The 13780-nt window shown below is 50.6% G+C and overlaps 1 protein-coding gene across 1 annotated transcript; it reads right to left on the reverse strand.

The window, feature by feature from the left end:
* Positions 1 to 607: 607 nt before the first annotated feature.
* LOC124662695 (G-type lectin S-receptor-like serine/threonine-protein kinase At2g19130) lies at positions 608 to 13420 on the reverse strand. Its single transcript, XM_047200502.1, has 4 exons — positions 13228 to 13420; positions 12068 to 12715; positions 7034 to 7042; positions 608 to 2154 (listed from the first exon to the last, which is right to left on the reverse strand). Exons 1-4 carry the CDS (start codon positions 13418 to 13420, stop codon positions 608 to 610), a joined length of 2397 nt encoding a protein of 798 aa, XP_047056458.1.
* Between the last annotated feature and the right edge of the window lie 360 nt (positions 13421 to 13780).

Genomic DNA, 13780 nt, shown 5'->3' on the forward strand with positions numbered 1-13780 from the left:
TGAAGAGTATCTTTTGATTAGTTGATTTCTTTTTCTTTGTGTGGTAGATATGGCACTCCATCTTGGGACTTCTGGTTTCCATCAAGTTTGAGAGCTCAATCGATCCTCCGGGTCAACTAGATCGACTCATCTATTTTAGCTTAGTAATTATATTTGTTTTGGAAATTATATCTTAATTAAGCATTGAAATTTTTTGTGGCAGAACATTTCAAACATAGATGGAGAAATGAGTAAGATAATTTTGAGCTCTTTTATTTGGCTTCATTCGTATTTGCTGAGAACATCCTTGCATGTATAGTGGTGTTGGGACTTTCAGATGTGAACCACCTAGGCTTCATCTATAGAAGTGTTGTGGAAATCTTCATGAGTTAGGAACTCAAGTTTGGAGGTGACCTTATATTGTTGCTAGGACAGAGGCGACAATCAATACCTCAAAAAATCCTTGTGAAGTGGTTATTAAGAAATTTTATTAATGACATTCAAGACGTGCATTGCACGTGCCCGCTTACAAGTAGATAGCTAAACATAACATATGCCTACACAGTAAAATTCACTCGCAACGTGGTTCCGCCACACAAACCAAATCTTCTCATTCCGACAGTAACTCCTAAGAGAGCTCTACATAAGTCGATTGGTCCGTTAGTAGTTTAAGTGATCTCGGCACCGGCGAAACATTAACCTCAACCAGCCCCTCCAGAACCTGCACCACTGTTGCCATGGATGGCCTAGCGCCCTCTTCGTCCTGGATGCACCAGCAAGCGACCTTGCAAGCTCTCTCCACCTCAGCTGCGTCAACGTTGCAGCCCAGCCGTGTATCCAAGAGGTCTTCCAGCTCCCCTTCACTTAGCTTCATCGCGGACATCAACGGAAAGAAATCCACTGTGTTGTCATGCCGCTGCCTCACGTTCCTCATGCATGACACAATCTCGAACAACATCATGCCGTAGCTATAAACATCCGCCTTGGTCGTGATAGCCGTGCCGGCTATCCACTCCGGTGCAAGGTATCCAAGGGTTCCCCTCACCGTCGTCAAGACACGGCTGAAGTCGCGCCCCACGAGCTTCGCGAGGCCGAAGTCTGCAACCTTTGGCACAAAGGTGTCACTGAGAAGTATGTTTTCAGGTTTGATGTCACAATGAATAATGCAGTCCCTGCATCTCTCGTGGAGATAGTGTAATCCTCTTGCGACTCCGAGTGCAATCTGGTACCTCGTGCTCCAGCTTAGCACTGGTTGTTGGGTTCTCTCTAAGAGGTACCGGTCCAGTGATGCGTTTGGCATGTACTCGTAGACGAGTAGCCTATGCGATCTCTCTGAACAAAAACCGAGCAGTCGAATTAAGTTGACATGCCGAACGGTTCCAAGTGTGCTCACCTCCGCACGGAACTGCTTCTCCCCTTGACGAAATCCTTCCAGCTTCTTCACAGCCACCATGGTTCCTTCGGCTAGTGACCCTTTGAACACCGAACCAAAGGCGCCACCGCCGAGCTTATCGGAGAAGTTTTTGGTCACATTTTGCACAACCCGGTATCTAAATGCCATCAGGGAGCCCTCAACTAGAGCCACCTCCGTGAACCTCTTCGTCGCCACGAAAGCTAAAGCAACAACTGCTAGTGCAACACTGATAGTAGCAACGGTGATTATGATGGCCAATTTCCTAGTGTACTTTCTATCGGAGAACTCGGATGCAGCCAAACGAATTTGAATAGAACCACCTTTAGTACTAATAGCATCACTACTCAAAGCTTGTATGTTGATAAGGTCCCCATACCAAAGTGAGCAGCTGCTGCTAAAGGAATAAGCGGTGCAGTCACGACTGCTTAGACACGCAAGCTCACAGTTTTGAGTACTCCCTTCTGCGACAATGTTATGTTCGTTGCTTGGTAATTCCACATCGACCATAGTGTAGAACTTGTCGCTCCGTGAACTGTTGTTGCTGCCCTGAAGGGCAGCATTTCTTTTGCAGCCTTGAGTATGATCACCCTGTAACCACTGCCCTTGGTATTGTTCACTAAAACCACGAAGGCAGCTACAAGATGCTAATGCATTGCCAGTGCAGATACTAAACGACCCACATGACATGTAAACTTCGCACTGCTGCTTGGGTGCCGACCAGTACAAGATCCATTTCTTGGCGCTCTCCGTCCACGTGAGGACTGTTAGGAATAGACAGCTTATATTCCCTGAGGGCCAAAGGCCACAATATATAGTTACATGTACAGGTGATAATATGCAGGAAAACCCCCTAACATATGGGGAAACTACAATATACCGATATATATATCTAACACCCCCCCTCAAACTCATGGTGGATCCACAACACTGAGTTTGGAGAGTAAGAAATCATGTTGCGCTCGAGTCTGGGCCTTCGTAAAGAAATCCGCCAACTGCAAATCTGAAGGCACATAATGAACCGCAACAACATCATCCTGCACCTGAGCACGTGTGTAAAAAGCATCAACACCAATATGCTTGGTCAGCTCATGCTTGACCGGATCACGTGCAATACTGATAGCACCTGTACTGTCAGACAAAAATGGAGTGGGTGTCGTAACAGAGACCCCAAAATCTACAAGCAACCACCGTAACCAGGTCACCTCAGCAATCAACAAAGCCATAGCCCGCAACTCAGCATCAACACTCGAACGAGAAACTGCTACCTGTTTCTTCGTCTTCCAAGCAACAAGCGAACCACCAAAAAACACACAGTAAGCAGAAAGTGAACGACGATCCGTAGGATCACTCGCCCACGTAGCATCCGAGTAGCACTGGAGCTGGAGAGAGCTGGAACGGGGAAAGAAAAGGCGACGAGTAATCGTGCCACGAAGATAACGAAGAACGCGGAGGAGATGACTATAGTGAACAGTGGTAGGAGCGGAGACAAACTGACTCAGAATATGAACAAGATAAGAAATATCAGGACGAGTGACAGCAAGATAAACAAGACTCCCAACAAGATGGCGATAACGAGTGGGATCAGGAAGAGGATCACCATCAGTAGGACGAAGCTTAACATTAAGCTCCATAGGAGTATCAACCATGCGCTCATCCCCAAGAGCAGCACGAGCAAGAAGATCCTGAATGTACTTTTCCTGAGAGATAGAAAAGCCATCAGAAGTGGAGCAAACCTCAATGCCAAGAAAATAGCGAAGAGGACCAAGATCAGTCATAAGAAACTGATCGCGAAGACGAGCCTTAACGAAGGCAATATACTCAGATCATCACCAGTAATGATCATATCATCAACATAGAGAAGAAGAAGAGTACGTCCACGAGGAGAAGTGTGAACAAAAAGTGCTGGATCATGAAGACTAGGAGAGAAACCAGCAGCAGTCACCACAGAGGCGAAGCGCTCAAACCAGGCACGAGGGGCCTGTTTGAGACCATAGAGAGAACGTCGAAGACGACAGACCATCCCATCGGGAATAGAATACCCAGGAGGAGGCAGCATGTAAACCTCCTCACTCAACTCGCCATTAAGAAAAGCATTCTGAACATCAAGCTGGGAGACAGACCAGCGGCGAACAGAAGCAACAGCAAGAAGGGTACGCACAATAGTCATATGAGCCACAGGGGCAAAAGTCTCATCATAGTCACGGCCGTGCTCCTGCTGAAAACCACGAGCCACAAGACGCGCTTTATAGCGCTCAAGAGATCCATCAGAGCGAGTCTTAATTTTATAGACCCACTTACACGTGATGGGACGAACACCAGAAGGGGGAGAAACAAGATCCCAAGTGCCAGTGCGCTCAAGCGCAGCGATCTCCTCAGCCATGGCAAGCTGCCATTCAGGATGACGCTCAGCATCCCGATAAGAAGTCGGCTCGGAAACGACAGAAAGACCATACTGACTAGGAGAGTAACGAACTGGAGCACGACGCTGACGAACAGGCCGTGAAGGGGAAAGCTCATCTGCAGAAGACAAGTCATCAGAAGAAGAGGAAGAAGGGACATCATCGGAAGGAGCCGAAGCCGGAGAACGAGGAGTACTAGGTGGACTAGACGAACGAGAGGATGGCGCCGAAGGGGGCGCATCAGAAGTAGGAGGGAGGGGAGGAGAGACAGCAGGGGGTGCATTCGGAAAAAGAAGAAAAGAGATATCATCCACCGGGTAAGTACCCGAGGTGGGGCGAGGATAGAAGGGACGCGTCTCATCAAACGTGACGTCACGAGAGATGCGCATCCGACGACCAACGGGGTCCCAACAGCGATAGCCCTTATGCTCATCACCGTATCCGAGAAAAACACACTCAACGGGCCGAGCGGTCAGTTTGGTGCGTTCGCGAGGAGGCGAGAAGGACATAGCGAGACGCAACCAAATGAACGGAGAGTCGAGTAGTCCGGAGAAACACCGGAGAGACGCTCGAGAGGAATGCCACCCTGTAGAGCAGCGGAAGGCTGAATGTTAATGAGGTGGGCCGACGTAGCGACGAGCCTCAGCCCAGAAATGTGGCGGAAGAGAAGAATCAATCATCATAGCACGGGTGGTCTCAAGAAGATGACGATGCTTACGCTCGGCGACGCCATTTTGAGCATGCGCGCCGGGACAAGAAAAGCTGAGCGAGGGTGCCCTCCTCGGCAAGGACACCACGAAGGTGCTTTGGGAGATATACTCACCGGCGAGAATCAGCACGGAACACGCGAATGGGTGAGGAATGCCGAGTGCGGACCATGGCCGCAAAACGCCGATAAATAGAGAGCACCTCACTTGCGAGAGCGCATGAAAAACACCCGGGTGTACCGTGAAAAATCATCAATGAATAAGATATAGTATCGATGGCCCCCTTTCGAAGCGAAGGGAGCCGGACCCCAAACATCCGAATGGACTAAATCGAACGGTCGGCGAGAGACGGACACACTAGTAGGATAGGGAAGCTGAATCTGTTTGCCTAACCTACAACCACGACAGTGTAACGACCCATCTCCGAGACGGACCCCGGAAGGCCACGATGAACCAAAGACGACGGGCGAGAGTCACAAAGGTGACCAAGACGATGATGCCACTTGCTGAAAAGAGCCGGTGACAGAGGCAACAACCGGAGGAGAACGCGCAGATGAAGTGGCAGCGGAAGGAACACGAAGCCGATCCTAACTCCCAAAGCCCCGGAGACTTACGGCTACGAGGGCCAGCTCCAACCAGGGCCTGTGTGCGACGATCCTGAACCGCACAAGACTCAGCGTCAAGAATGACGCGATAAGCAGAATCGGTGAGCTGGCTAGCCGAGAAAAGGTTCATCTGAAGGCGAGGAACATGAGAAACATCAGGGACAGAAAAAGAGGGAGTAGAAAGAGTGCCTCTACTAGAGACAGGAATAGAGGTACCATCAGCCGTGACAACACGGACAGGAGAAATAAGAGACCGAAGAGCAGACAGAATAGAGGACTCAGAGGTCATATGAAAGGAAGCTCCAGAACCAGATACCACGGGGACGTACCGATCGTGTAGAAAGTGGTGGTCGCGCGAGTGCCGAAGAGCCGATCCACGGAACCAGCAGCGCCCGGCGAGGAAGAGTCTCGTAGTAGCGAGCGAGACCACGAAGACCCACGAGAATGTCCTGATCAGAGAGTGCAACTGCAGAAGATCCTGAAGAGCCAGCCTGCTGACGATCCTGGAACTGCGGACGTAAACTGGGATCTCGCGTCCAGCAGGTGGAGGAAGTGTGGCCAACCTTGCCACAGTAGGTACAATGAGGACGAGGGCGGAGACTCGGACCGCGAGGCTGCTGACGTAAACTGGAATCCCAAGCATCAAGCAGGCAGTGAAGCTGCGCTATCTCATGCGCAGAGAGGGGCTCGACTGGAGAGGTCGACATACAATCCGGTGCCGACGAGGAGCTATCACCCACACACACAGAGGCCACCAAAGGGGGCGACAGAGAGCAACACTCCGATGAAGACAGAGTCGGCAAAGCGCGGTCATAACCACGTGAAGAGGCCGCGAAAGTCGATGTAGAGCGGCAGGCCGACGTAGACGGAGTCGACGAAGCGCGGCCATAACCGCGGGAAGAGGCCGCAAAAGTCGATGTAGAGCGGCGGGCCGACGTAGACGAAGTCGGCGAAGCGCAGGCAGAGCCGTATGAAGAGGCCGCAAAAGTCGATGTAGAGCGGCAAGCCGACGTAGACGGAGTCGGTGAAGCGCGGGCAGAGCCGCGTGAAGAGGCCGCAAACGGCGACGAAGAATGGCTAGTCGTCATACACGGAGGCAGCGGACAAAGACCAAGTACCGAAGGGAGGCCCAAAGATAAGACGGGATCAGCGGAAGAAGACATCGGATAACATCAGCCGACGACAGTATTTTTTTTTCGTTTTTTTTTCTCTTTTTTTTTTTTTACACACACGATCTGATCAAGAACTGGCCAAATCAGAGAAACAGCAGGGGCGAGCGGATCAGGCCAGCAGGCACCACGGGCCAGTAGCAGGCAGCACGGGCAGCAGGAGACGACCGGGCGAACGGGAGATCGATCTCGAACAGGGTACCGGGCGGATCGATCGGCAGAGCGCAGAACGGATCGAAGCTGCTGACGGAGCGGAGGGCGAACGGGGCGCGCGGAGAGCGGGCGACGGCCTGGCGGGAGGCGGATCGATCGGCTCGAGGCGTGGGAAGACTCGGGGCGATCGAAGGTGTGGGATGGCTCGGGGCGAACGGGAGATCGATCTCGATCCAGGAGAGCGGCCGACGGGGCCACGAGGAGAGCGGGCGACGGGGCGACGGGAGATCGATCTCGATCCAGGAAGGAACAGCGACCAGATCGGAACCGGCAATGAAGACCGGGGCGAGGTGGCGGCTGTGACGAGGAGAGAAGAGGAGCTAAACCTTCAGCTCTGATACCATGTTAGGAATAGACAGCTTATATTCCCTGAGGGCCAAAGGCCACAATATATAGTTACATGTACAGGTGATAATATGCAGGAAAACCCCCTAACATATGGGGAAACTACAATATACCGATATATATATCTAACAAGGACATTAATACGCCCTGTCGCATCCACGACGAGTCTCGTGGTGAGCTCGTCGCCCTTGACATCATATACACAGTAGCTCTCGTTTGCACCATCGACATAGTAGAATGTGTACAAGGTGCTTCGCATTGAAGCTGATGATCTTGGTCGTTGTTGGGGAGGATTCATGCGGCTACGAGTGGAGGTGAAAATAACCGTGCCTCTGATGCGGATGGTAACTGTGTACTCATCCAAGCTCAAGACGACTGATGCTTATGTGGTGAAATATGAGCGTCTCCCATTCTACTGCTACTCCTGCGGGCTGCTGGGACACTCTCATCTGTTGTGTCCGAACCCGGCGGCGAGAGAGGAGGATGGAAGCCTCCCTTATGCTTTCAATCATCTGTGTATTGTGGAGGAGGGTCGGAAGGCAAGTGGAACCAAATCGGGCCACGCCTCCAGCTCGGCGGGTGCTGAGCACTTCACTAACATTTCCAAGGCGCCCTCTGGCGGTTCATCCCACACTGGGAAGGGGAAGACTACAGCCCTTGCGGGTCAGGGTGCTGATGGGGAAGTAACGTCTCCTGCTAAGAGTGGGCGTGGTTCTGGTCGTGGCCGAGGGCGCTCGGCGAGGGGTCGCGGCAGAGCTCATGAAGAGGCGCTCGGAAGAGAGCTGTTTCCAAGCCAGAGTTCAAAGAGAGGGGCAGCAGGTCAGAAACGCAAGTCTGCCAAAGACCCAAAACTCAAGGCTGCCCAGCTCAAAGAAACTATTGAACCATTTCTTGCGCTAATGCCAGCGGAGGAGGCAGGAACAGCCACTGCTATGGATGTGCAAAAGGAGGAATCTTTTGAGGAGGTCCTTAGCAATGACTCAAACAAGAAACAAAGAACCCAAAGTGGTCGATCGGCGGATCAGGCGGGAGCTGTGCCACAGCCCCGCCCGACGCAATGAGTCTGTTATGCTGGAACTGTCGCGGCTTGGGGTCGGACGCGACAGTGGGCGAGCTTCGCTGGTTAGTGAAGACGTTTCGACCCTCCCTCCTTTTCCTCTCGGAGACGAAGATGGGGGATAAGAAAGCAAGGAATTTCATGTGGTCTTTGGGCTACTCCGGTTCCCTTGCAGTAAGTTGCGAGGGCCTCAGTGGAGGCCTTGCGCTGTTCTGGTTGGCTCCATATTCAGTATCTCTACGTGGCTGCAATCCACATTGCATTGATGTGTTGGTTTCCACGGTCGATGATGCTCCTTGGCGCGTGACCTTCGTGTATGGGGAGCCACGACGTGAGGCTCGCCATGAATTCTGGAGCCTTTTGCGTCGTCTCCACCGTGAGTGGACCGGCCCTTGGCTATGCTGTGGAGATTTCAACGAAGCTCTCAGCCACGATGAGCACTTCGGTGCTAGGGACAGGTCTGAAGCTCAAATGGAGCTCTTCAGGAACTGCTTGGAGGACTGTGGCCTGACCGATCTGGGTTTTTCGGGACCTAAGTTCACTTGGACCAACAAACAGGATGCTCAATGCAATGTGAAGGTGAGACTCGACAGAGCTGTTGCCAATGATGCCTTTACGGGTAGGTTTGATGCTTGTCAGGTGGAAAACGTGATCACTTCCACCTCCGACCACTATGCTATTTATGTTGCACTCTCTGATCTCCGTGCCCCGAGGGGGACGACTCCTGTCCAGTCCGGCTTTCGCTATGAAGCTATGTGGCTGCGCGCTGATGATTATAAAGGGGTTGTGGAGGAGGCGTGGAGCTCGGGTAATGATGGGACTAGCTCGCTCCAAGCGACTTGGTCGAACCTCAACAAACTTGCCACCTCCTTGCAGGACTGGAGCAAGGTCTCCTTTGGCTCTGTTCGCAAGGAAATCCTGAGGCTTGAGAAAAAGTTGAAATATCTGCGCTCATGCTCTGTGAGTGAAGCGGTGATCTGTGATGAGAGGGCAACTGAAAAGCTGCTCTGTGAACTCTTTGAGAGGGAAGAAATCATGGCACGGCAGAGGTCTCGGGTGGAGTGGCTGAAGGAGGGGGATCGGAACACTGCTTTCTTTCATGCACGAGCGTCTGCTAGGAGGAAAACTAACAGAATCAAGGCGTTGGTACGAGAGGATGGTTCTCGATGTGAGGATCAAAAAGGTATGAAAGGAATGGTGGAGGGCTTCTTTGGGAGCCTCTTCTCTTCTGAACCTTGTGTATCTGTGGATGAGGTCCTTGATGCCATTCCGGTTAAAGTGGACTCTCAAATGAATGCAGATTTGTGCAAAGCCTACACGGATGAGGAGATTCATGATGCTCTTTTCCAGATGGGCCCTACGAAGGCGCCGGGCCCAGATGGTTTCCCGGCTCTTTTCTACCAGACCCACTGGGAACTCATCAAGGGGGAGATCTGTGCCGCTGTGAGGAGCTTTTTAGGTGGAGATCCTATTCCTGAAGGCCTTTGTGATGCAATTGTTGTTTTGATTCCAAAAGTGTCTAACCCTGAGCACCTCTCTAAATTCAGACCAATAAGCCTCTGCAATGTTTTATATAAGATTGCTTCAAAAGTCTTGGCTAACCGTCTGAAACTTTTGCTGCCGGATGTTGTTTCAGAATTCCAAAGTGCATTCGTTCCGGGGCGTTTGATCACGGACAGTGCTCTGGTGGCGTTTGAATGTCTGCACACAGTCCGGAAGCAGCAGAATAAAAAGCCTCACTTTGCCCTGAAGATTGACATGATGAAAGCCTACGACCGAATTGAGTGGTCGTATCTTCACGGCTGCCTGGCCAAGCTGGGCTTTGATCCAGGATGGATCGATGTGGTGATGCGCTGTGTTACCACGGTGCGTTATGCTGTCAGGATCAATGGTGAACTGACTGAACCTGTGGTCCCTTCGAGGGGAATTCGTCAAGGGGACCCCATCAGCCCCTACTTGTTTGTGCTGTGCACAGAGGGTTTATCCTGTCTTTTGCAACGACGGGAGCGTCTTGGTGAGCTACAAGGAATCCGTAATGGAAGGCAAGGCCCCCCGATATCCCATTTACTGTTTGCAGATGATAGTATTTTCTTTGCTCGCAGCGATGAAACAAGTGTCCGTGCTCTGAAGTCTACTCTGACTTTGTATTGCGAAGCCTCTGGCCAGAAGATCAACCTTCAAAAATCTTCGGTCTTCTTTGGCACCCGATGCCATGCTAATGTGCGTCTGGAGGTGAAAGGAATTCTGGGTGTGGAAACTGAAATTCTTCAGGATACTTACCTGGGAATGCCGACGGAGATCAGCAGAGCCGCCACACACTCCTTCAGATTCCTACCGGACCGTATTTGGAAGCACATCAATGGGTGGATTCGGCCTCTCTCTCGCGCCGGGAAGGAGACCCTGCTGAAATCTGTGGCACAGGCCATCCCGAATTATGTGATGAGTTGTTTCCAAATACCTGTTGCTATCTGTGATAGAATGAAAACAAGTGTTGCTGACAATTGGTGGGGCTTTGAAGATGGCCAAAAGAAGATGCACTGGAAAGCCTGGGAGTGGATGACTGCTCCAAAATCCATGGGTGGCATGGGTTTTCGAGATTTCGTGATCTTCAACCAGGCGATGCTTGGGCGGCAGTGCTGGCGTCTGCTGACGGAGCCAGACTCTCTGTGTGCTTGTGTGCTCAAGGGGCGCTATTTCGCTGACTCAGACTTCTGGTCTGCCCCTCGGCCGCGTTCGGCCTCTTACACATGGCGCAGCATCCTCTTTGGAAGGGAGCTTCTAGCCAAGGGTGTTCGATGGGGTATTGGAGATGGAAAAAATGTGAAAATCTTGGAAGACAACTGGATCCCTGGGATCTCTGCTGGTATGTTTCGGCCCTTGCTTCCACTGCCGACGAATGCTAAAGTTGAATCCTTGTTGAATCAAGATAATATGTGCTGGGATGTGGACAAGGTTAGGGGTTGCTTTGACAGTCGTGTGGCTGATGCAATTCTGCAGGTCCCTATTAGCCAATTTGGCAGGAACGATTTTGCTTCCTGGCCACACACCAAACTGGGGATTTACTCGGTTAAATCTGCCTATAATTTGGCAAGGTCTGCGAGCTTTTCGGAGGTTCATAGTGTTAATGGCAGAGGTCTGACTTCTGATGCTAGCGCTGATGAGAAGTTTTGGAAGTCTTTGTGGGCGATTAAGGCACCAGGCAAAATGAAAATTGTCTTATGGAGAGCTGCTCATGACTGCCTTCCTACTGGATTTCAACTTCAACGAAGGCATATCCCTGCTAATGATTGCTGCATCTTTTGTGGAAGGAATGAGAGGGTGGAACACCTCTTTTTATTCTGTCCTTTTGCTCAAGGTGTTTGGGATGCGGTGAAGGATTTCTTTCCAATGAAACTTTGCAAGAAGAAGCTTGTTTGTGCCAAGCAATGGATGGATGATTTTCTAGCTCGGAGCTCCAGCCTACTCGGCACTGTCCTGGCGGTTACCATCTGGCACATTTGGGAGGCCAGGAATGATGCTCGCAACAATGCGACTGAGCCCAGCTGCCGTCGTGTGGCGGAGAAGATCAAGGCGTATGTTGAAACGATTGTGCAGCACCTGTCCAAGGCAGGCACGGCCACTAGGTGTGATTCCTCATCCTCAGTTCTGAAATGGAGTCCACCGCCGGCGGGTCTGGCCTTGATCAATGTGGACGCGGCTCTATTCTCGAGCTCCAGCAGCATGGGGGTGGGGGTGGTCATCAGGGACAGCGATGCTCGCTGTTTGGTGGCCTGTAATGAGCGCCTGGAGCATGTCACAGATCCGGAACTCGCTGAGGCTCTGGCTTGTCGCCGCGGCCTAAACCTGGCTCGCGATGAAGGCTTCTCCAAGGTTCTGGTGGCCTCGGATTGCTTGTCTTTAGTCCTGAGACTTCAATCTGCTGCAAAGGATCGTTCGGGAGTGGGCATCGTTGTTGCTGATATCAAGAACCTTGCAGCAAGTTTTTTAGTTTGTTCTTTTGCCCATGTTAAACGTCAGTTGAATGTACCAGCTCACATTCTTGCTCGTTCTTGTGAGCAGTCTATTAGCCAGGTCTACCGTGGTGTAATCCCGGGGTGTATCCAGGAAAGTCTCTGTAATGACTCTATTGTCTAAATAAAGTTCAGACTTTCTCTCAAAAAAAAAAAAAAAAAAAAATACGCCCTGTCGCATCCACGACGAGTCTCGTGGTGAGCTCGTCGCCCTTGACATCATATACACAGTAGCTCTCGTTTGCACCATCGACATAGTAGAATGTGTACATCGAGTTGGGATAGCCATTGGTGGGTGCCATCTCCGGCATGTTGGAGAAACTGTCGCCAATCCAGTTGCCACTGGTCGTATATTGCTGGGTACTATTCCACATGAGAAAGAACTGGCTTGTGCCATTTGGATCTAGTACAACGGAGAACAACCCTGGAGCTGGGTCACTGAAAGTCTTCCAGGCGACTAGACGTGTGCTCCCGCCGCTGAGCTTGCCTCGGCCAAGCTTGCCACCAGGGAGCCACGTGTTTCCGAAATGGTCAAAGCTTTGCCACATGATGATAGAGGTGTTGGATGCGTCTGCTAGGACAAGGTTGCCAGTGTCGAGGATGACACCAACTACGGAAGAGGAGGTGCTGGCCGTCATATTGGTAGACCAAACTGCCGATCTTGAATCATCGAGTAGGACCATATTACCATCGGTTGATATGGTTAGACTTGAAGTCTCTGGGCTGGAGACGGGAGAGTCCCTATTTGCAACCCACACTGGTACTTGCCCCGGTATTTTGTTGTACCATATGCCGATGTACCATCTCTGTGAGTTATCTGTTGCACACCAAAAGGAAAATAATCTGAAAAAAGGGAAATGTGAAGGCACGATAGAGGCAATAAGATTCTTTTGGGAGCTTCAGTTTCTAATAAGTTTTTTAATATGCGTCAGTTTCTAATTGAGTATAGAGTTTCTTATTTCTAAACTGAAAATGCTGAGCATTGAATTTTAGATTTCTAACTATGTAGAGGATTTCTTATTTCTAATTCGAGAATGCTGAGTATTGAATTTCTATCCAAGCCATATATTGAAAAGGAATATCAACTATTTTCGCTACCCATACCATAACTCAGTCGCACTCACTAATTTCCCACCCACTAACTAAGCTGAATCAAGAACTAAATTCAACGCGGAACAAAATTTCAGAAGTAACTTCCGTAGGAGTAAACCCTCTGCTAACAAATTTGGAAACATCATGAAGAACACCAAAATATGCCGAAGTTCATCATTTCTCATATCTACAAACACAGTTAAAGTTGGAAAAAACCATATATACATGCTACCTTACCTGACTGAAAAAATCCCATCGCAAACTTGCCACGCTTGGAGACTAGTGGCCTCTGGCTGCCGGACAACGGCCGGTCGACGGTCAAGGTATCGGCGGCAGCAGCGCCTAACACGGCTCCGTGCAGAGCAATCAACCACATCAGAAACATAACGGTGATGCTTGCAGGGAAGACGGGTGTCCCCAAACACGCCATTGCTAGCTGGCTAGAGCCCTCCAAGAGACATGACCTATCATACCAAATACGAGCTGTTTTATATACAGAAAAGTTGCGGAATAGGACAATGAAAGCGAAATGAACTCTCGATAATGAAGTTGGGGAAAGTCAAATCTTGAAATACAGCGTGGAAAACGGTGACCCGAGAGCAACTCATTACCGGAATTCCAGTTATCCCTAACAGCTGCGCGCTTGCACGCGGATGAGGCGCATTACCTACAGCACAGATGATCTCATCCGCTAGCTAATGCGGTGAGGTGACCAAGTCTTTCTTTTAAAAACATGGCCATAAATTTTGCCTCAATCTATTTATTAAAAATAATAATTTCTTAGTTAATT

The sequence above is a fragment of the Lolium rigidum genome, chromosome 6 (assembly GCF_022539505.1).
Source record: "Lolium rigidum isolate FL_2022 chromosome 6, APGP_CSIRO_Lrig_0.1, whole genome shotgun sequence".
Taxonomy (NCBI): Eukaryota; Viridiplantae; Streptophyta; class Magnoliopsida; order Poales; family Poaceae; genus Lolium; species Lolium rigidum.